Genomic DNA, 23,479 nt, shown 5'->3' on the forward strand with positions numbered 1-23,479 from the left:
GGTGAAAGAGGGCAGCCTTGTCTAACCCCTGAAAGGATAGGAAAGGGGTTAGTCTTCCAGCCGTTCACCAACACCGTGCTGCAAATGTCAGAATACATCAGGTTAACATAGGTACAAAACATTTTCCCCAGACCAAGCTTGCGCAGTACTTTACCCATGAATTCATGCGAGACTCGGTCGAAGGCCTTCTCCTGATCAAGGCTGACCAGGGCTGCGCGGATGCGGCGGCTTCTGATGTAATGCACCGTGTCTCTCATGAGGGCTAGACTGTCTGCAATCCTGCGGCCTGGGATGCCGCAGGTCTGGTCCGGGTGGATGATCTTCCCTATGACGCCCTTCAGTCTGTTTGCTAGGACCTTTGCCAGGATCTTGTAGTCCACGTTGAGGAGCGAGATGGGACGCCAATTCTTCAGGTCACACCTCTCTCCCTTCCGCTTGTACAGGATCGTGATCATTCCTTGCCTCAATGACGGCGGCATACTGCCCTCCACCACCATCTCCCCAAAGAGCTCCAGCAAGTCCGGGCAGATGAGGTCCCCCAGCGCTACATAGAGCTCCGCCGGGAGACCGTCACTGCCCGGAGTCCTGCCGGGTCTAAAGGATTTAGCGGCAGAGAGCAGCTCGTCCACCGTCAAAGGGGCATCCATTGCCGTGGCACCTGCAGGATCAAGGGGGTTAGTGATACCTGCTAGGAACCTCTCGGCGGCTTCCGTGTCTGTGGTTTTCGGGGCGTAGAGGCTGCTGTAGAAGTCGGCGACGACTCCCATCACTGCCTTTTTGCCCCGCTGCATGTTTCCGGCTTCGTCGCGCAGCTCAGTCAGGGGCGTGTGGCCGGCGTGGACTTTCCTGAAAAAGAAAGAGTTACACTTCTCACCCTTCTCCAGGTTGTCCATTTTAGCACGAAAGATGATTCGCTTGGATTCCTCCTCAAAGTGACTTTTCAGACGCTTCTTGGTGTCCTCCAGCTCCTCTCTGACGTCCCAGCCGCAGTGGTGGAGGTCCTGCAGTGATCTCAGCTGACGCTGGAGCTCCCTGAAGTCCCTTTTCACTTTGGCCGCCTGCCGCCTGCCTTTGTCCTGAAAGAAACTACGCAATTCAACTTTAGCATACTCCCACCATTCACTGACAGTAGCAAACAAACATTTGTCATTCCTCAAAACCATGTAGACATCTCTAAGCTCCTCCTGCACTCCCTCCTGTTCCAGCAAGGCACAGTTCAGTTTCCAGGACCCTGGGCCAGTTGGAAAACCATGGCCCAGGGCGCCCCGAACCCGGACGGCCCTGTGGTCAGAGAAGAAGCAGGGGACCATAGAGTACCCACACGGCTTGATCGCTCTAGAGGTGAACACGAAGTCTATCCGGGAACGCAGTGAGCCATCGGGGCGGCTCCACGTGTAATTCACGGAGCCGCACCCCATGGAACCCACCGCGTCCTTTAAGGATGCTTCAGTTACCATCTCTATGAGCAGTTTGGACGTGACATCAAGCTTGCTCGAGGTGCCGGAGCTGCGCCCATCTTCCTCTATGGGGCAGTTGAAGTCTCCGGCCATCACTACGGCCCGGGTGGTGGCGAGCTGCGGTCTGAGGTTCTGGAAAAGTTCCAGACGCTCACCCTTGTCAGGGGATGCGTACACGCTGATTAGCCGCACGGGCTCACCCGCCCAGGAGCCATCTACGACCAGAAGTCGGCCGCAGACTAGCTCCTGGACGGAATCAAGCGTGAAAGCGCTTCCCCTGAGGAGGATGGCGGTGCCTGCAGACTTACAGTCGCCCCCCCCGGACCAGTAGGACGGGCCGTGACTCCACTGCCTGGCCAGATGTTGGTAGGACCTAGAGGAGGGGAGAGCACATTCCTGCAACATAAAAACATCACCTGGTTGGGAGGCAAGAAAGGTTAGTACAGTCGAACAACGAAACTTATCTCTAATGCTTCTAACATTAATGGAGAAAATGGTTAGATTCGCCATCATGGAAAAAGAAAAAAGAGGGTGGTTAGGTTGGGACGATACAGCCCTAGTTACCTATCCCATCAGGTGGCTCTTCCTGCTGGAGGATCGGGGATCCTTCTGCAGTATCCAGCATCTCGTCTATCAACGGATTGAGGGGTGCTGGCAGGTCGTGGTAGCTGGGGCTCTCAGGGTAGTAGTCCAGCATTTTATCAATTTCTGCATGCAGAACCAGGTCTATAGCGGAAGTGGAGGGCTGTTCGTTCTCCACCAGTACTATTTTCCTGGTGGTCTCTGCTACTGGGCTCTCCGCCTGCTTCCTCTTCCGTTTCTTCTTTGTCTTTGTCTCGGTCTCAGTGTCTGGATCTGTGGGGACAGAAGAAGAGACAAGGGCTTGGGAGGAGAGGTTGGGGAAGTTCTCCACCGTGTAGGATAGGGGATCAGCAGCGGGGGGAGGGGTTTGGGTTAGTGCTGCTGATTCCTGGGGGGTTGCCTTATGGGCCGGTGGCTGAACTGCTGAGACCCCGACTAGGGGGGTGATGGTGGTCTCAGTGGGGGGAAGGGAGGGTTTGGAGTTGGCCTGGGAGGGAGGGGGGGAAGGTGTCACCTTCTTTGTCTTACCCGTCTTCAGTTTTGACACCTCGGCGGGCTTGGCCACATTCCTGGACGTCTGAGTCACCTTCTTTGACGCCTTCTTTTGTTCTGCCGGTTGGTCACCCGACACCTTTGCCTTGGGCTTCTTTGTTGTCTCAGCAGGGGAGCGAGCTTCAAAGCCCTTTCCCGGAGCCGAGGCAGCCACCTCCGCCCATGTTTTCCTCCTTTGTGGACAGGTTTTGTAGACGTGTCCAGTCAGGCCGCAAAGGTTGCAAGTAGACTTTCTGGGACAATCTTTGGTTTCGTGGCCTGTAACCCTGCAATTCTTGCAGGCTTCCTCCTTGCAGGCCTTCATCTGATGACCCGTCTTGCCACACTTCCTGCAGGTTTGCGGCATATCCGGATAATAGATGAGGCCGTGGGAGTTGCCCAACATGAATGCTTGGGGCAGGTGTTTGAAACCGTCTTCTGATGCAGAATCCTTCTGCAGCAGGACTGTCGCAGCCCACTTGCCCATCCAAAGGTTGTAGCAGTTCAGGACCTTTTCGGGGCCCTTCACCACCGTGCAGTACCTTTGGAGGAATGTCTCGATGTCCTTGCCGGGGGTTCGCAGGTTCCACATTGACACGATGATCCTCCTCTCCTCCCTCTGTAGCAGGCAGCTGCATAAGAATTTGGAGAACGGGGAATCCGGCGTCGCTGCTTTCACTGCTTCCCAGTACCTCTTACAGACCGACATGGAGATGAAGGTCACATAAAAGATCCCGGCAACCATGGCTTGGATCCCAAAGATCTCGTGGCTCAGGATCCCCTGGTCCAGCAGCATCTTCTTGCAGAAGACGTCCTTGGACATGTCCGGCACCCTTCCGTCCACCTCCTTCAGCTTCAGGGCCACCGTATCCCTCATGTAGGGAGGGAGCTTTGGGGGCTCCTGGGTCTTCCTGGGCGGCTTCTGAATCCGAGAAGTGGTGGGGGCTTCGGGGTTGGGGACAGCTGCAGGTCCTGGGGTCTGTACCTCGGGTCCTGGGTCTTTGGCCTCCAGTCTTGGGGTTTCAGCCTTTTGGGCTTCCTCCTCCAGTCTTGGGGCTTCCTTGGGGGTCTTCTGCTTCTTCTTCCTTGCCTCCTTGCTTGCTGGAGCCATGGCTTCGGCTTGCTTGGTGGTTTAAAGAAGAAAAGGTGCAGAAATCCTTGAGCAGGGTCCTCAGCAGAACTTTCCCCAGGGGGAGAAAGCAATGAAGGTTTTCCTGCTTGGTCCGGAGGTTCCTAGCCGATCGCTAGGAGCAAGGTTCCACCGGCAGAAATTCCTCCAGAAGAAACAAAGAAGAAGAAAAAGTAATCCCAGAGATAATCCAAGGTTCTTCCAAGAAGCAGCAAGAAAAAGCAGCAACTCTTCCAAATCTTTTCAAAAATCCAGGGTTCCTTCTTCAGATCTTCAGTCTTCCAGAGTTCTTTGTCAGATCCAAGGTAGTTTCTTGAAAAGGTACTACACTTGATCTTAGCCAAAAGGCCGAGAAGCGATACCGACCATAGCTCGCCCAGACCGGGCCCCCTTCAGAACTCTCAGCACTGCTCACGGAGAGGAGACACCGCCAGGAGGCGAAAAACCTACTCTGCAAGTCACACAGTCCTCTGCGTGGGGACGATTAATCTGCATAGGACCGCCCCCAACAGGCACCTCCCCCGCAAAGCAGCAGGGGGGCCGAGCGAGCGGGCGTCTGCACTTCATCTGCCAGCCGCCCGCTGCTACACCCTCCCCACAACAACTCATTTGTCAAGTCAGTCTGACCGACCGACTGCCTGCCTGACGGCTCAGAGATCACTTTTCCTTTCTCTTGACACAGCCGCTGGACGGTGTGAGGGGACAAGCACGCTCGCTCCAGCACACGCTGATAGCTACAGCTTACCTTCGGTCGTTCGCACCTTCTCAGACTGTGACTGCTAGCAGTGGAGGAGGAAGCAGCCAAATCTCAACCTGCAGGTGTCTTCGATTCAAGTAGACGGCTCCAGACTAATCATGATCCAATTAGCTCCAATTAATTAGGCCGCCGATTAGGTCACTTTTATTTTTCCTTTTTTTTTTTTTCCTTTGTTCCGGGTCGGGCCCATTTAGCACCTCATTAATCAATTAGTGAGAAGCCTTTGTTCCTCCTGCAAAAGACACAGCACACAACACACCTGAGTAGGTGACAAAGCACAAGAGCGTCGTCGACGTCACATTGCAAACTTCGGCTCCATTTCTTTTCCCTTTTCCAAAGTTTTGCTATTTATTTCTCTATCTTTTTCACCAAGTTAAGAAGGGGTGCACCGGTCCTGGAGGTACTGCAATACCAGGTCAATGCGTGGAGTGGACAGAGCAAGCTCTTTTTCCATCTCCCTGTTCCAAAAATCCATTTAATATATGGTCCCCAGATAGGGGACGTATCAGATATTAAACTGATAAGAACAGATTTTTTTTTTTTTTTTTTTTTTTTTTTTTTTTTTTTTATTTTTATCTCAGGTCATCTCTCAATCTCAAATAATAAAAATAGTCTCTTTTTTTGTCTCGTAGGAAACATGAAACAATATCTTTATAGAGATTTCAAGATTTTCATCATTGATAAAAATGGTAAGTAATAATATATATATATTTTTATTTTTAATAATAATACTAATAATAATAATAATAAAAAGATAATATACTTTACTGAATTTTGTTCCATTGGCTTCTTTTCCACATCTTCTCAGCAGCTTTGGCTCCATAACAAATTTTGTCTCTCCAGAAGTGTAAATATAAATAACTTAAAAACAGTTTAAAACACTCATCTTGGCTTATTTTTTCTTTTTTGAAGATTAAAATATTTCTCACCTTCCACAACGCCATCTTCGCACAAGATATTGTTATCCAGGCTACTTTAAAATCTTCATTTTTGAGGTTTAAACCGTATAAAACTAAATAAAAGTCCATAAAAGAAACATTTGTCAGAAGTTTTAAAAGGGTACTGACCTTCCGCCACATCCCCTGTGCAAAGCCGCAATTCCAAAAAACATGTAACGTGGTTTCGCAGGATCCACAAAACTCCCTGGGGCACTGGCCACTTCTTATTAAGCCCCTCCTGTGCTGAAAATCTTTTGTAGGGAGACAATCCTGTACAATACACCATAAAATTTCCTTTTGTGCATTTGTTAAAAATTTAAAATTAATATTTTGCCACACAGTCTCAACCATTTTGTTAGATAGGTTTCCTATTGGAGAATGGGTCACTTGGCTTTCCAGTAATTTTAAAATTTTTTTGTGGTCCATTAAAATTTGTACTTCAACATGTTCCAATTTGTACAGTCTTATAATTTTTTCTAAAACCACATAATTTCCAGCTGGAACCCATCTCCATGGGGTAGATAAAGGTGCGTTAGTCCACTTGTATTTTTTGATAAAAAAGCCACAATTATACCACATAAAATTCCTTAAGTTAAAATCAGGTCCTAAAATAGTCTTTACACACTGCGATAAAAACTTGCAATAAATGAACTTTCTAAAATCAGGGAATCCTCTTCCGCCTTTAAAAATAGATTTATACACTTCCTCCCGCCTGCATCTCTCCATCTTGCTTTTCCAGAAAAAATAAAAACATTCTCTTATAAATTTTCTTAAAACAATGTCAGGGGGAATAAAAACAGTTGAAATGTATAAAAGCATAGGTAAAATCACTTGTTTTAAAATTAAAATTTTCCCATCCATGCTTAGGCTTCTTAGTTTCCAGAAGGAGAGTTTCTTCCTTACTCTCTCCAGTAGCGATTCCCAATTCTTTATACTCCCGCAGTTTTCTGTAAAAACAATTCCTAAAATCTTTATTTCTTGGACCTTCTTAAAACAACAATCTTCATTTAAAATAAACTTTCCACACAATAAAATGTTTGATTTGTCCATATTTAGCTTAAAACCGGCTGCTTCCTGGAACCACTGCACCACCCGAACTATCCGGTTGAGTCCCGTCATGTCCCGGGTGAGCAGGGTCACATCGTCCATATAAGCCACCAATTTTACTGGTATGTTCTTGTTTCCTGGAATAAAAACACCTTTAATTATTTTATCTTTTCTGATGGCGTTCAGCAGCGGTTCTATTGCACATATGAATAAAATTGGTGATAAAGGGCATCCTTGTTTTACGCCACTTTTTAAAAAAACTCTTTTTGATAAAAAACCGTTGACAGATATTTTACTAAAAGCTTCTTCATATAAAATTCTAACATATTTCACAAACTTTTCTGGACATCCCATCTTCGTTAAAACCTTAAATAAAAAATCATGAGACACACGGTCGTAGGCCTTTTCAAAATCTAGACTCAATACAGCCAAGTCCTGTTCTCTGTCTTTAAAATCCCATAAAATGTCTCGTACTAAAAACAATGAGTCCGTTATCTTTCTTCCTGGGACCGCACAGGTTTGATCTCTATTAATGACAGAGGCAATTACACTTTTCATTCTGTTAGCCAGGATTTTCGCAAAAATTTTATAATCAGTGTTTAAAAGCGTTATAGGTCTCCAGTTCTTCAGCTCGTTCTTATTACCTTTTTTGTATAGCAGCACGATGAGACCTTCCTTCCATGACTCGGGTAAAACACTGGTAGATAAAATTTCCTGTAAAACATCCATAAAAGCTGTATTGATTATATTCCAAAAGATTTTAAAAAATTCAATAGGAAGGCCATCACTCCCCGGTGTTTTAAGGTTTTTAAAACTTTTTATTGCACACGCCACTTCACTGTATTCCACATCTTGTGCTAAAAAATCATATTCGCTTTTATTAAAAGGGATATCAATTTTTTCTAAAAAAAATTCTTCCATAAAAGGGTCACTCTTCTTTTTTTCAAATAAATTAGAATAAAACTCCTCCGCTTTTTTTAATCTGCCATCCAACGATTTTTCACCATCTATTTCTTCTATTGTGTCTTTTTTACTTACTATTTTTTTGAAAAAGAAGTTGGAGCATTTCTCATCCTCCTCCAAGGCTTCCACTCTGGCGTTGAAGATGATCTCCTTTCCTCTCTCTTCCAGTTTTCTTTTGACTTTTATTTTTACTTCTTCAATCTCCTCATCAACTTGGATTCCAGAATTCTTAAATAAATAAAGACACTGTAAATTTGCAAAAAGTTTTTCATACATTCCTCTTTTCTTTTCAGCTCTTTCTTTTGCTTTTTGTATAAAAAAACTTTTACTTTTCTTTTTCACATATTCCCACCACAATAAATTATTCATAAAATCTTTTTTCTTTTCTTCCAATTTCTTAAAAAACTCTTTAAAACTATTTAATATGTCCGGATCTTTTAAAATAGATGTGTTTAGTTTCCAGTGGGAAGATTTCTTTTTTGACTCACCATCCAGGAATAAAGTGCACTGCAGTAATTTATGGTCCGAAAACCCATTCACCTTGGTGGCAAACTCTTCTTGTTTAAAGTGCTCCGTGACAAATAAATAATCAATTCTGGATTCCACAGCGTTGTTTCCCCAAGTCATCTTATATTTTTCTTCTCTGCCACATTCCTCCCAGCAATCCCTAAAAAGAAAAATCTCCTTTACCTCTCTCAGGATCCTGGAGGATTTGTCCTTCTTTTTTTCTATGTGACAATTAAAATCTCCGCCCACAATTATCGGGTCCGGACCTACTAAAAACAGTTTTAAAATCTCCAACAATTCTATTCTTTTGTTTTTCTCAGCATGGGCATATATACAAAAACATTTAATTCTTTTCTGGTTTCTTACCACCGTCACACATAAAATTCTTCCGGGGTAGATCTCTTCCACCTTCATGATCTCCCACTCTTTTTTACACAGGAAGGCAACGCCATCACTCCTCACCTCGTTACCTCCTGAGAGAGCGAAGTTCCCGGTCCAATTTTCTTTAAGGTAAGAATAGTCCAATTTTTTACCTATATTGCACTCCTGGAGAAAAATAAAATCAAAATCTTCATTTTCAAAAAAATCATATAATACTGCTCTCTTATTCCTTTTGTTAAACCCCTGAACATTCAGGGAGGCAATTTTGATCATCCTTGATCTTTCTTTTTAGGACCATCCCCACCGTCCTGTCTAACACTTCTCTTCACTTTTTCTTTTCCTTCAGATTCTGAGGAAGATGAAGAAGAGAGTTCGCCCAGGTAAGCAGATATTCTTTTCTTACCCGGCTCCTCCTCCTCTCTTTCACTCCCACTCTCTTCACACTTTCCTCGCTTCGCAGATTTAACTTCCAATTCCATTAGTTCTTGACCACACGGAATTCCAGGAGACGCAGAGGTGTCTTCCGGTGTCTCCTGTATTACCTGAGGGAGATCACTCACCATCTCTTCTATGTGAGATAGGCCGCACATCTCACTCCCAGCAACCTCTTCGCTAACCACTCCATTTGCATATTCATTAACATTTCTTTTTTCTATCTCATCATCTGCTCCCGGTGTCTCTTGGGAAACATTAGCTGCAGATGGGCCACTCCCACTCCTCTCACCACTTTCTTCTGCCACGTCAGCTGTGGCGGACTTGTTTGGACAATCCCGTTTCTGATGTGTTTCATTCACACAATCATCACATGGCTCACATTCTTCAGTTCTGTGGCCATATGTTCTACACGCCTTGCAATACTGAGGCATTCCCGTAAAAAAAAGATGTCCTCTTACCCTGTTAACATGTATCACAGGTGGGGGCATCATGATGGAACCTTCAGCGTCCTTCCTGAAGGTCACAGTGTAAATCCTTCTTCCATCCCAGACGCCAAAATCTGTCTTTCCTTTTTTCTGTAAGACAACTTTTTCACAGAATTTAGATAAATAATTATCAACATGAAAATCAGCTAGAAAAGGACTATACATATGGACAGTCAAAGTCCTTGATGCATACTGATATGAGGGATATGCCTGCACTCCACGTAATACATCAGAGTCTCTATTCTCCTCATAGGCTCTGTACGCCTTATTGCAGATCCTCACACTGTTCAGCGTTACATCATAAATACCCCGTTTCTGAAAAGACTGAACACAAACATAATCTTCTGTCTGTAGTCTCAGCAACGGGTCAAAAATGTTATCGTGTAAATACTTAAGGGTTTTTTTCGTACGTTGGTCGTCCGACACAACAAAACGGATGGTATCCTTCAGAAAATATTTAGTGGAAAAAAAATCAGTTTCCTCAGACCATTTGGAAGCCATAATTCTTCTCCAAATAATCTGTTCTTCTTTTTTCTTTCAAAAAATAGGAAGAAGATAAACCTTTTCAAACCTCAAGACAGATGTTTCTTAAATCTTGGGTATCGCCTCTCTCCGGTTCAGGATTCCTCCGGTCCGTCTCCTCGTCTAGAAAGCGCCACTTCTCCAGCCGCTGATCCGGTCCACGAATCCTCCCGAACTCCAGAGAACAAAAGGTCACACTCCAGCCAGATCCATAGACACCCCCCAATAGCTGCAGGAATCTGTATAAGATCCAAGGCCGAGGGTACTGTCCTTCTCCGTGCAGGAATGTGCCTTGCCTTCCAGCTCACAACTCAGAAACTAAGTTGATCTTCGCCAAAAGGCCGAGAAGCGATACCGACCATAGCTCGCCCAGACCGGGCCCCCTTCAGAACTCTCAGCACTGCTCACGGAGAGGAGACACCGCCAGGAGGCGAAAAACCTACTCTGCAAGTCACACAGTCCTCTGCGTGGGGACGATTAATCTGCATAGGACCGCCCCCAACAGGCACCTCCCCCGCAAAGCAGCAGGGGGGCCGAGCGAGCGGGCGTCTGCACTTCATCTGCCAGCCGCCCGCTGCTACACCCTCCCCACAACAACTCATTTGTCAAGTCAGTCTGACCGACCGACTGCCTGCCTGACGGCTCAGAGATCACTTTTCCTTTCTCTTGACACAGCCGCTGGACGGTGTGAGGGGACAAGCACGCTCGCTCCAGCACACGCTGATAGCTACAGCTTACCTTCGGTCGTTCGCACCTTCTCAGACTGTGACTGCTAGCAGTGGAGGAGGAAGCAGCCAAATCTCAACCTGCAGGTGTCTTCGATTCAAGTAGACGGCTCCAGACTAATCATGATCCAATTAGCTCCAATTAATTAGGCCGCCGATTAGGTCACTTTTATTTTTCCTTTTTTTTTTTTTCCTTTGTTCCGGGTCGGGCCCATTTAGCACCTCATTAATCAATTAGTGAGAAGCCTTTGTTCCTCCTGCAAAAGACACAGCACACAACACACCTGAGTAGGTGACAAAGCACAAGAGCGTCGTCGACGTCACATTGCAAACTTCGGCTCCATTTCTTTTCCCTTTTCCAAAGTTTTGCTATTTATTTCTCTATCTTTTTCACCAAGTTAAGAAGGGGTGCACCGGTCCTGGAGGTACTGCAATACCAGGTCAATGCGTGGAGTGGACAGAGCAAGCTCTTTTTCCATCTCCCTGTTCCAAAAATCCATTTAATATATGGTCCCCAGATAGGGGACGTATCAGATATTAAACTGATAAGAACAGATTTTTTTTTTTTTTTTTTTTTTTTTTTTTTTTTTTTTTTTATCTCAGGTCATCTCTCAATCTCAAATAATAAAAATAGTCTCTTTTTTGTCTCGTAGGAAACATGAAACAATATCTTTATAGAGATTTTAAGATTTTCATCATTGATAAAAAGGTAAGTAATATTTATATATTTTTAACTTTATTTTTAATAATAATACTAATAATAATAATAATAATAATAATAAAAATAATAATATACTTTACTGAATTTTGTTCCATTGGCTTCTTTTCCATGTTTTCTCAGCAGCTTTTGCTCCATAACAAATTTTATCTCTCCAGAAGTGTAGATATAAATAACTTAAAAACAGTTTAAAACACTCATTTTGGCTTATGGTTTCTTTTTTGAAGATTAAAATATTTCTCACCTTCCACAACGCCATCTTCGCACAAGATATTGTAATCCAGGCTACTTTAAAATCTTCATTTTTGAGGTTTAAACCGTATAAAACTAAATAAAAATCCATAAAAGACACATTTGTTAGAAGTTTTAAAAGGGTACTGACCTTCCGCCATATCCCCTGTGCAAAGCCGCAATTCCAAAAGACATGTAACGTGGTTTCGCAGGATCCACAAAACTCCCTGGGGCATTGGCCGCTTCTTATTAAGCCCCTCCTGTGCTGAAAGTCTTTTGTAGGGAGACAATCCTGTACAATACACCATAAAATTTCCTTTTGTGCATTTGTTAAAAATTTAAAATTAATATTTTGCCACACAGTCTCGACCATTTTGTTAGATAGGTTTCCTATTGGAGAATGGGTCACTTGGCTTTCCAGTAATTTTAAAATTTTCTTGTGGTCCATTAAAATTTGTACTTCAACATGTTCCAATTTGTACAGTCTTATAATTTTTTCTAAAACCACATAATTTCCAGCTGGAACCCATCTCCATGGGGTAGATAAAGGTGCGTTAGTCCACTTGTATTTTTTGATAAAAAAGCCACAATTGTACCACATAAAATTCCTTAAGTTAAAATCAGGTCCTAAAATAGTCTTTACACACTGCGATAAAAACTTGCAATAAATGAACTTTCTAAAATCAGGAAATCCTCTTCCGCCTTTAAAAATAGATTTATACACTTCCTCCCGCCTGCATCTCTCCATCTTGCTTTTCCAGAAAAAATAAAAACATTCTCTTATAAATTTTCTTAAAACAATGTCAGGGGGAATAAAAACAGTTGAAATGTATAAAAGCATAGGTAAAATCACTTGTTTTAAAATTAAAATTTTTCCATCCATGCTTAGGCTTCTTAGTTTCCAGAAGGAGAGTTTTTTCCTTACTCTCTCCAGTAGAGATTCCCAATTCTTTATACTACCGCAGTTTTCTGTAAAAACAATTCCTAAAATCTTTATTTCTTGGACCTTCTTAAAACAACAATCTTCATTTAAAATAAACTTTCCACACAATAAAATGTTTGATTTGTCCATATTTAGCTTAAAACCGGCTGCTTCCTGGAACCACTGCACCACCCGAACTATCCGGTTGAGTCCCGTCATGTCCCGGGTGAGCAGGGTCACATCGTCCATATAAGCCACCAATTTTACTGGTACGTTTTTGTTTCCTGGAATAAAAACACCTTTAATTATTTTGTCTTTTCTGATGGCGTTCAGCAGCGGTTCTATTGCACATATGAATAAAATTGGTGATAAAGGGCATCCTTGTTTTACGCCACTTTTTAAAAGAACTTTTTTTGATAAAAAACCGTTAACAGATATTTTACTAAAAGCATCTTCGTATAAAATTCTAATATATTTGACAAATTTTCCTGGACATCCCATCTTCAATAAAACCTTAAATAAAAAATCATGAGACACACGGTCATAGGCCTTTTCAAAATCTAGACTCAATACAGCCAAGTCCTGTTCTCTGTCTTTAAAATCCCATAAAATGTCTCGTACTAAAAACAATGAGTCCGTTATCTTTCTTCCTGGGACCGCACAGGTTTGATCTCTATTAATGACAGAGGCAATTACACTTTTCATTCTGTTAGCCAGGATTTTCGCAAAAATTTTATAATCAGTGTTTAAAAGCGTTATAGGTCTCCAGTTCTTAAGCTCGTTCTTATTACCTTTTTTGTATAGCAGCACGATGAGACCTTCCTTCCATGACTCGGGTAAAACACTGGTAGATAAAATTTCCTGTAAAACATCCATAAAAGCTGTATTGATTATATTCCAAAAGATTTTAAAAAATTCAATAGGAAGGCCATCACTCCCCGGTGTTTTAAGGTTTTTAAAACTTTTTATTGCACACGCCACTTCGCTGTATTCCACATCTTGTGCTAAAAAGTCATATTCGCTTTTATTAAAAGGGACATCAACTTTTTCTAAAAAAAATTCTTCCATAAAAGGGTCACTCTTTCTTTTTTCAAATAAATTAGAATAAAACTCCTCCGCTTTTCTTAATCTGCCATCCAACGATTTTTCACCATCTATTTCTTCTATTGTGTCTTTCTTACTTACTATTTTTTTAAAAAAGAAGTTGGAGCACTTCTCATCCTCCTCCAAGGCTTCCACTCTGGCGTTGAAGATGATCTCCTTTCCTCTTTCTTCCAGTTTTCTTTTGACTTTTATTTTTACTTCTTCAATCTCCTCATCAACTTGGATTCCAGAATTCTTAAATAAATAAAGACACTGTAAATTTGCAAAAAGTTTTTCATACATTCCTCTTTTCTTTTCAGCTCTTTCTTTTGCTTTCTGTATAAAAAAACTTTTACTTTTCTTTTTCACATATTCCCACCACAATAAATTATTCATAAAATCTTTTTTCTTTTCTTCCAATTTCTTAAAAAACTCTTTAAAACTATTTAATATGTCCGGATCTTTTAAAATAGATGTATTTAGTTTCCAGTGGGAAGATTTCTTTTTTGACTCACCATCCAGGAATAAAGTGCACTGCAGTAATTTATGGTCCGAAAAACCATTCACCTTGGTGGCAAACTCTTCTTGTTTAAAGTGCTCCGTGACAAATAAATAATCAATTCTGGATTCCACAGCGTTGTTTCTCCAAGTCATTTTATATTCTTCTTTTTTGCCACATTCCTCCCAGCAATCCCTAAAAAGAAAAATCTCCTTTACCTCTCTCAGGATCCTGGAGGATTTGTCCTTCTCTTTTTCTATGTGACAATTAAAATCTCCGCCCACAATTATCGGGTCCGGACCTACTAAAAACAGTTTTAAAATCTCCAACAATTCTATTCTTTTGTTTTTCTCAGCATGGGCATATATACAAAAACATTTAATTCTTTCTTGGTTTCTTACCACCGTCACACATAAAATTCTTCCGGGGTAGATCTCTTCCACCTTCATGATCTCCCACTCTTTTTTACACAGGAAGGCAACGCCATCACTCCTCACCTCGTTACCTCCTGAGAGAGCGAAGTTCCCGGTCCAATTTTCTTTAAGGTAAGAATAATCCAATTTTTTACCTATATTGCACTCCTGGAGAAAAATAAAATCAAAATCTTCATTTTCAAAAAAATCATATAATACTGCTCTCTTATTCCTTTTGTTAAACCCCTGAACATTCAGGGAGGCAATTTTGATCATCCTTGATCTTTCTTTTTAGGACCATCCCCACCGTCCTGTCTAACACTTCTCTTCACTTTTTCTTTTCCTTCAGATTCTGAGGAAGATGAAGAAGAGAGTTCGCCCAGGTAAGCAGATATTCTTTTCTTACCCGGCTCCTCCTCCTCTCTTTCACTCCCACTCTCTTCACACTTTCCTCGTTTCGCAGATTTAACTTCCAATTCCATTAGTTCTTGACCACACGGAATTCCAGGAGACGCAGATGTGTCTTCCGGTGTCTCCTGTATTACCTGAGGGAGATCACTCACCATCTCTTCTATGTGAGATAGGCCGCACATCTCATTTCCAGCAACCTCTTCGCTAACCACTCCATTTGCATGTTCATTAACATTTCTTTTTTCTATCCCACCATCCGCTCCCGGTGTCTCTTGGGAAACATTAGCTGCAGATGGGCCACTCCCACTCCTCTCACCACTTTCTTCTGCCACGTCAGCTGTGGCGGACTTGTTTGGACAATCCCGTTTCTGATGTGTTTCATTCACACAATCATCACATGGCTCACATTCTTCAGTTCTGTGGCCATATGTTCTACACGCCTTGCAATACTGAGGCATTCCCGTAAAAAAAAGATGTCCTCTTACCCTGTTAACATGTATCACAGGTGGGGGCATCATGATGGAACCTTCAGCGTCCTTCCTGAAGGTCACGGTGTAAATCCTTCTTCCATCCCAGACGCCAAAATCTGTCTTTCCTTTTTTCTGTAAAACAACTTTTTCACAGAATTTAGATAAATAATTATCAACATGAAAATCAGCTAGAAAAGGACTATACATATGGACAGTCAAAGTCCTTGATGCATACTGATATGAGGGATATGCCTGCACTCCACGTAATACATCAGAGTCTCTATTCTCTTCATAGGCTCTGTACGCCTTATTGCAGATCCTCACACTGTTCAGCGTTACATCATAAATACCCCGTTTCTGAAAAGACTGAACACAAACATAATCTTCTGTCTGTAGTCTCAGCAACGGGTCAAAAATGTTATCGTGTAAATACTTAAGGGTTTTTTTCGTACGTTGGTCATCCGACACAACAAAACGGATGGTATCCTTCAGAAAATATTTAGTGGAAAAAAAATCAGTTTCCTCAGACCATTTGGAAGCCATAATTCTTCTCCAAATAATCTGTTCTTCTTTTTTCTTTCAAAAAATAGGAAGAAGATAAACCTTTCCAAACCTCAAGACAGATGTTTCTTAAATCTTGGGTATCGCCTCTCTCCGGTTCAGGATTCCTCCGGTCCGTCTCCTCGTCTAGAAAGCGCCACTTCTCCAGCCGCTGATCCGGTCCACGAATCCTCCCGAACTCCAGAGAACAAAAGGTCACACTCCAGCCAGATCCATAGACACCCCCCAATAGCTGCAGGAATCTGTATAAGATCCAAGGCCGAGGGTACTGTCCTTCTCCGTGCAGGAATGTGCCTTGCCTTCCAGCTCACAACTCAGAAACTAAGTTGATCTTAGCCAAAAGGCCGAGAAGCGATACCGACCATAGCTCGCCCAGACCGGGCCCCCTTCAGAACTCTCAGCACTGCTCACGGAGAGGAGACACCGCCAGGAGGCGAAAAACCTACTCTGCAAGTCACACAGTCCTCTGCGTGGGGACGATTAATCTGCATAGGACCGCCCCCAACAGGCACCTCCCCCGCAAAGCAGCAGGGGGGCCGAGCGAGCGGGCGTCTGCACTTCATCTGCCAGCCGCCCGCTGCTACACCCTCCCCACAACAACTCATTTGTCAAGTCAGTCTGACCGACCGACTGCCTGCCTGACGGCTCAGAGATCACTTTTCCTTTCTCTTGACACAGCCGCTGGACGGTGTGAGGGGACAAGCACGCTCGCTCCAGCACACGCTGATAGCTACAGCTTACCTTCGGTCGTTCGCACCTTCTCAGACTGTGACTGCTAGCAGTGGAGGAGGAAGCAGCCAAATCTCAACCTGCAGGTGTCTTCGATTCAAGTAGACGGCTCCAGACTAATCATGATCCAATTAGCTCCAATTAATTAGGCCGCCGATTAGGTCACTTTTATTTTTCCTTTTTTTTTTTTTCCTTTGTTCCGGGTCGGGCCCATTTAGCACCTCATTAATCAATTAGTGAGAAGCCTTTGTTCCTCCTGCAAAAGACACAGCACACAACACACCTGAGTAGGTGACAAAGCACAAGAGCGTCGTCGACGTCACATTGCAAACTTCGGCTCCATTTCTTTTCCCTTTTCCAAAGTTTTGCTATTTATTTCTCTATCTTTTTCACCAAGTTAAGAAGGGGTGCACCGGTCCTGGAGGTACTGCAATACCAGGTCAATGCGTGGAGTGGACAGAGCAAGCTCTTTTTCCATCTCCCTGTTCCAAAAATCCATTTAATATATGGTCCCCAGATAGGGGACGTATCAGATATTAAACTGATAAGAACAGATTTTTGATTGAAAGAGCCTTTATTCACAGATACACAGTAAAACTTACAGACAGTGTGTGCCATGACGCAGCATGGGCTTTGTACAAAGCACACAATAAATTAAGATACACTCCTAGCACTATCCTAACACTATGGCAGAATAAGTGCTACTCTAGCATACTAGCTCAGGCAAACAAAAAACACACATTTCTCAATAAAAACAACTAACCTGCAACAGGGGGTGGGAGGGGGGGAGGGAGGAGGGGAAGGGGGTAAGTTGTCACAGGCCCGAAGCTTTATTGAAAAATCACAGACACATGAGGGAGGTAGGGGGGAAGGAGAGGATGGTAAGTCCTCTTCTTCCTGGATGCCGCCTCCTGTGAGGAAAGAGGCAAAGTCCCATAACTCCCTAAATAAAGTCCAAGAAAAACAAAGTCCACAAGAGAAAATGAAGAAGAAGCTTGTCAGTCCTCTTCTTCTGAGTCCACCCTGCTGTCAAGGGAGGCGTAGTCTCTGAGCTGGCTCAAGACTAGCCGGTGACAGTCCTGGATGGACAAAGTTTCTCTGTGGAGGGTGAGGCGCCTCCTGGCGTACCACAAGACGTCTTTGAAGCAGTTCATAAGACGCCAGGCATCCTGGATGGCCCCCACCGTGTGGGTGCCTTGGAACAGGCCATAAAGTGCAGCGTGGCACGTCATGGTGTTCCTGGGCACAGAAAGAAGCAGTTCGTGATCCAGAGCTTTCAACAGGCCCCGAGCAAAGGGGCATTCCCAGAACAGGTGCAATGATGTCTCCTCCGCAAAGGGACACCGGGGGCAGTACTGGGTTTTGCTCAGGTTGCGGGCTGCCATAAATGACCGGGTGGGGAGGCCCCCCTGGATGGCCATCCATGACAGATCCTTGTGCCAGTTGTTAAGCCTTTCACACGACATGTTGGACCACACGGTGTCCATGGTGCTGGTGGTCAGCCCCGGAACACACTCCACAAGATCCTTGGCTCTGATGACTTTGTGGATAGTTTTAGGCTTCCACAAATCCGGCTTGAGTCCCTCCAGATGTTGATCCCTCACAAATTTCACCGCCCTGGCATAGTACCAGGGAGGATCCCAGTTGTAAGGGAAGGAGCTGTTCCACTTGTCCCAACCAAGCCCCCGCCACAGGGGAAGAAGGAAAAAGCGGGACATGGACTTTCCGGCAGAGTCCCTTGGTGTTCGCAGAGTTCGTCGGACCATGTCACACACAAAAGAAATCCAAAGCAAAGTGGGGATGTCGGGGATGCCCTTACCCCCCTTGCGAGGCTCCTTGTACATGACAGACCTTTTGACTCTGTCCATCTTTGAACCCCAAACAAACTTAAACACGGTCCTGGTAATGGCCTTGCTGACTTCGGCCGTGGGAGGCCATGCCTGTGCCGTGTAGTGTAGCACAGGCAGCACCTCGTTACGCAGGACCAATGCTTTCCCCGTGAGGGTAAGCTGTCTGAGGGCCCACAGTCCAATCCGTTGGTTTACCTTGGCCAAGCGTTCTTGCCAAGACTTCGTGGCTGCTCCGTCTTTCCCAAACCAAACCCCCAAAACCTTGATAAAGTCTTGCTGGATGGTGAAGGGAAGAGGTGCAGAAGAAGCAGGGTGCCAATCCCCGAAGAGCATGACCTCCGACTTCTTGCAGTTGACCTTTGCCCCCGAAGCTTGTCCGAACAGCTCACACGTCTGGGCGAGTTCCGTCACCGAACGCTGGTCTGCGCAGAAGACGGTCACGTCGTCCATGTAGAGTGAGCACTTGACCTCGGCGTGTCCTGGTCCCGGTGCGGTGATCCCTCTGATCTCTCCTCTCTGCCGGATAGATTCTGCGAACAGCTCTATAACACAAACAAAGAGAAGAGGTGAAAGAGGGCAGCCTTGTCTAACCCCTGAAAGGATAGGAAAGGGGTTAGTCTTCCAGCCGTTCACCAACACCGTGCTGCAAATGTCAGAATACATCAGGTTAACATAGGTACAAAACATTTTCCCCAGACCAAGCTTGCGCAGTACTTTACCCATGAATTCATGCGAGACTCGGTCGAAGGCCTTCTCCTGATCAAGGCTGACCAGGGCTGCGCGGATGCGGCGGCTTCTGATGTAATGCACCGTGTCTCTCATGAGGGCTAGACTGTCTGCAATCCTGCGGCCTGGGATGCCGCAGGTCTGGTCCGGGTGGATGATCTTCCCTATGACGCCCTTCAGTCTGTTTGCTAGGACCTTTGCCAGGATCTTGTAGTCCACGTTGAGGAGTGAGATGGGACGCCAATTCTTCAGGTCACACCTCTCTCCCTTCCGCTTGTACAGGATCGTGATCATTCCTTGCCTCAATGACGGCGGCATACTGCCCTCCACCACCATCTCCCCAAAGAGCTCCAGCAAGTCCGGGCAGATGAGGTCCCCCAGCGCTACATAGAGCTCCGCTGGGAGGCCGTCACTGCCCGGAGTCCTGCCGGGTCTAAAGGATTTAGCGGCAGAGAGCAGCTCGTCCACCGTCAAAGGGGCGTCCATTTCCGTGGCACCTGCAGGATCAAGGGGGTTAGTGATACCTGCTAGGAACCTCTCGGCGGCTTCCGTGTCTGTGGTTTTCGGGGCGTAGAGGCTGCTGTAGAAGTCGGCGACGACTCCCATCACTGCCTTTTTGCCCCGCTGCATGTTTCCGGCTTCGTCGCGCAGCTCAGTCAGGGGCGTGTGGCCGGCGTGGACTTTCCTGAAAAAGAAAGAGTTACACTTCTCACCCTTCTCCAGGTTGTCCATTTTGGCACGAAAGATGATTCGCTTGGATTCCTCCTCAAAGTGACTTTTCAGACGCTTCTTGGTGTCCTCCAGCTCCTCTCTGACGTCCCAGCCGCAGTGGTGGAGGTCCTGCAGTGATCTCAGCTGACGCTGGAGCTCTCTGAAGTCCCTTTTCACTTTGGCCGCCTGCCGCCTGCCTTTGTCCTGAAAGAAACTACGCAATTCAACTTTAGCATACTCCCACCATTCACTGACAGTAGCAAACAAACATTTGTCATTCCTCAAAACCATGTAGACATCTCTAAGCTCCTCCCGCACTCCCTCCTGTTCCAGCAAGGCACAGTTCAGTTTCCAGGACCCTGGGCCAGTTGGAAAACCATGGCCCAGGGCGCCCCGAACCTGGACGGCCCTGTGGTCAGAGAAGAAGCAGGGGACCATAGAGTACCCACACGGCTTGATCGCTCTAGAGGTGAACACGAAGTCTATCCGGGAACGCAGTGAGCCATCGGGGCGGCTCCACGTGTAATTCACGGAGCCGCACCCCATGGAACCCACCGCGTCCTTTAAGGATGCTTCAGTTACCATCTCTATGAGCAGTTTGGACGTGACATCAAGCTTGCTCGAGGTGCCGGAGCTGCGCCCATCTTCCTCTATGGGGCAGTTGAAGTCTCCGGCCATCACTACGGCCCGGGTGGTGGCGAGCTGCGGTCTGAGGTTCTGGAAAAGTTCCAGACGCTCACCCTTGTCAGGGGATGCGTACACGCTGATTAGCCGCACGGGCTCACCCGCCCAGGAGCCATCTACGACCAGAAGTCGGCCGCAGACTAGCTCCTGGACGGAATCAAGCGTGAAAGCGCTTCCCCTGAGAAGGATGGCGGTGCCTGCAGACTTACAGTCGCCCCCCCCGGACCAGTAGGACGGGCCGTGACTCCACTGCCTGGCCAGATGTTGGTAGGACCTAGAGGAGGGGAGAGCACATTCCTGCAACATAAAAACATCACCTGGTTGGGAGGCAAGAAAGGTTAGTACAGTCGAACAACGAAACTTATCTCTAATGCTTCTAACATTAATGGAGAGAATGGTTAGATTCGCCATCATGGAAAAAGAAAAAGAGGGTGGTTAGGTTGGGACGATACAGCCCTAGTTACCTATCCCGTCAGGTGGCTCTTCCTGCTGGAGGATCGGGGATCCCTCTGCAGTATCCAGCATCTCGTCTATCAACGGATTGAGGGGTGCTGGCAGGTCGTGGAAGCTGGGGCTCTCAGGGTAGTAATCCAGCATGTTCTCAATTTCTGCTTGCAGAACCAGGTCTATAGCGGGAGTGGAGGGCTGTTCGTTCTCCACCAGTACTATTTTCCTGGTGGTCTCTGCTACTGGGCTCTCCGCCTGCTTCCTCTTCCGTTTCTTCTTTGTCTTTGTCTCGGTCTCAGTGCCTGGATCTGTGGGGACAGAGGAAGAGACAAGGGCTTGGGAGGAGAGGTTGGGGAAGTTCTCCACCGTGTAGGATAGGGGATCAGCAGCAGGGGGAGGGGTTTGGGTTAGTGCTGCTGATTCCTGGGGGGTTGCCTTATGGGCCGGTGGCTGAACTGCTGAGACCCCGACTAGGGGGGTGATGGTGGTCTCAGTGGGGGGAGGGGAGGGTTTGGAGTTGGCCTGGGCGGGAGGGGGGGAAGGTGTCACCTTCTTTGTCTTACCCGTCTTCAGTTTTGACACCTCTGCGGGCTTGGCCACATTCCTGGACGTCTGAGTCACCTTCTTTGACGCCTTCTTTTGTTCTGCCGGTTGGTCACCCGACACCTTTGCCTTGGGCTTCTTTGTTGTCTCAGCAGGGGAGCGAGCTTCAAAGCCCTTTCCCGGAGCCGAGGCAGCCACCTCCGCCCATGTTTTCCTCCTTTGTGGACAGGTTTTGTAGACATGTCCAGTCAGGCCGCAAAGGTTGCAAGTAGACTTTCTGGGACAATCTTTGGTTTCGTGGCCTGTAACCCTGCAATTCTTGCAGGCTTCCTCCTTGCAGGCCTTCATCTGATGACCCGTCTTGCCACACTTCCTGCAGGTTTGCGGCATATCCGGATAATAGATGAGGCCGTGGGAGTTGCCCAACATGAATGCTTGGGGCAGGTGTTTGAAACCGTCTTCTGATGCAGAATCCTTCTGCAGCAGGACTGTCGCAGCCCACTTGCCCATCCAAAGGTTGTAGCAGTTCAGGACCTTTTCGGGGCCCCTCACCACCGTGCAGTACCTTTGGAGGAATGTCTCGATGTCCTTGCCGGGGGTCCGCAGGTTCCACATTGACACGATGATCCTCCTCTCCTCCCTCTGTAGCAGGCAACTGCATAAGAATTTGGAGAACGGGGAATCCGGCGTCGCTGCTTTCACTGCTTCCCAGTACCTCTTACAGACCGACATGGAGATGAAGGTCACATAAAAGATCCCGGCAACCATGGCTTGGATCCCAAAGATCTCGTGGCTCAGGATCCCCTGGTCCAGCAGCATCTTCTTGCAGAAGACGTCCTTGGACATGTCCGGCACCCTTCCGTCCACCTCCTTCAGCTTCAGGGCCACCGTATCCCTCATGTAGGGAGGGAGCTTTGGGGGCTCCTGGGTCTTCCTGGGCGGCTTCTGAACCCGAGAAGTGGTGGGGGCTTCGGGGTTGGGGACAGCTGCAGGTCCTGGGGTCTGTACCTCGGGTCCTGGGTCTTTGGCCTCCAGTCTTGGGGTTTCAGCCTTTGGGGCTTCCTCCTCCAGTCTTGGGGCTTCTTTGGGGGTCTTCTGCTTCTTCTTCCTTGCCTCCTTGCTTGCTGGAGCCATGGCTTCGGCTTGCTTGGGGGGTTAAAGAAGAAAAGGTGCAGAAATCCTTGAGCAGGGTCCTCAGCAGAACTTTCCCCAGGGGGAGAAAGCAATGAAGATTTTCCTGCTTGGTCCGGAGGTTCCTAGCCGATCGCTAGGAGCAAGGTTCCACCGGCAGAAATTCCTCCAGAAGAAACAAAGAAGAAGAAGAAAAAGTAATCCCAGAGATAATCCAAGGTTCTTCCAAGAAGCAGCAAGAAAAAGCAGCAACTCTTCCAAATCTTTTCAAAAATCCAGGGTTCCTTCTTCAGATCTTCAGTCTTCCAGAGTTCTTTGTCAGATCCAAGGCAGTTTCTTGAAAAGATACTACACTTGATCTTAGCCAAAAGGCCGAGAAGCGATACCGACCATAGCTCGCCCAGACCGGGCCCCCTTCAGAACTCTCAGCACTGCTCACGGAGAGGAGACACCGCCAGGAGGCGAAAAACCTACTCTGCAAGTCACACAGTCCTCTGCGTGGGGACGATTAATCTGCATAGGACCGCCCCCAACAGGCACCTCCCCCGCAAAGCAGCAGGGGGGCCGAGCGAGCGGGCGTCTGCACTTCATCTGCCAGCCGCCCGCTGCTACACCCTCCCCACAACAACTCATTTGTCAAGTCAGTCTGACCGACCGACTGCCTGCCTGACGGCTCAGAGATCACTTTTCCTTTCTCTTGACACAGCCGCTGGACGGTGTGAGGGGACAAGCACGCTCGCTCCAGCACACGCTGATAGCTACAGCTTACCTTCGGTCGTTCGCACCTTCTCAGACTGTGACTGCTAGCAGTGGAGGAGGAAGCAGCCAAATCTCAACCTGCAGGTGTCTTCGATTCAAGTAGACGGCTCCAGACTAATCATGATCCAATTA

At 46.4% G+C, this 23,479-nt stretch overlaps 1 protein-coding gene and 5 pseudogenes across 1 annotated transcript; all 6 read right to left on the reverse strand.

The window, feature by feature from the left end:
• Nucleotides 1-3,895: 3,895 nt before the first annotated feature.
• Nucleotides 3,896-4,059, reverse strand: LOC140066375 (U2 spliceosomal RNA; annotated as a pseudogene).
• A 775-nt stretch (nt 4,060-4,834) lies between these two features.
• LOC140066347 (U2 spliceosomal RNA) lies at nt 4,835-5,062 on the reverse strand (annotated as a pseudogene).
• Nucleotides 5,063-10,862: 5,800 nt separating this feature from the next.
• LOC140066337 (U2 spliceosomal RNA) lies at nt 10,863-11,094 on the reverse strand (annotated as a pseudogene).
• Nucleotides 11,095-16,898: 5,804 nt separating this feature from the next.
• On the reverse strand, nt 16,899-17,071 carry LOC140066276 (U2 spliceosomal RNA; annotated as a pseudogene).
• Nucleotides 17,072-20,879: 3,808 nt separating this feature from the next.
• On the reverse strand, nt 20,880-22,900 carry LOC140066180 (uncharacterized). Its single transcript, XM_072113714.1, has one exon. The coding sequence runs from the start codon at nt 22,589-22,591 to the stop codon at nt 20,924-20,926; it is 1,668 nt and encodes a 555-aa protein (XP_071969815.1). The 5' UTR covers nt 22,592-22,900; the 3' UTR covers nt 20,880-20,923.
• On the reverse strand, nt 22,809-22,972 carry LOC140066372 (U2 spliceosomal RNA; annotated as a pseudogene).
• Between the last annotated feature and the right edge of the window lie 507 nt (nt 22,973-23,479).

The sequence above is a fragment of the Engystomops pustulosus genome, chromosome 6 (genome assembly GCF_040894005.1).
Source record: "Engystomops pustulosus chromosome 6, aEngPut4.maternal, whole genome shotgun sequence".
Classification (NCBI taxonomy): domain Eukaryota; kingdom Metazoa; phylum Chordata; class Amphibia; order Anura; family Leptodactylidae; genus Engystomops; species Engystomops pustulosus.

What these genes read in the sequence shown, in the direction of transcription:
- LOC140066180 (XM_072113714.1), bottom strand. Translation starts at nt 22,591, where the DNA reads ATGGCTCCAGCAAGCAAGGAGGCAAGGAAGAAGAAGCAGAAGACCCCC.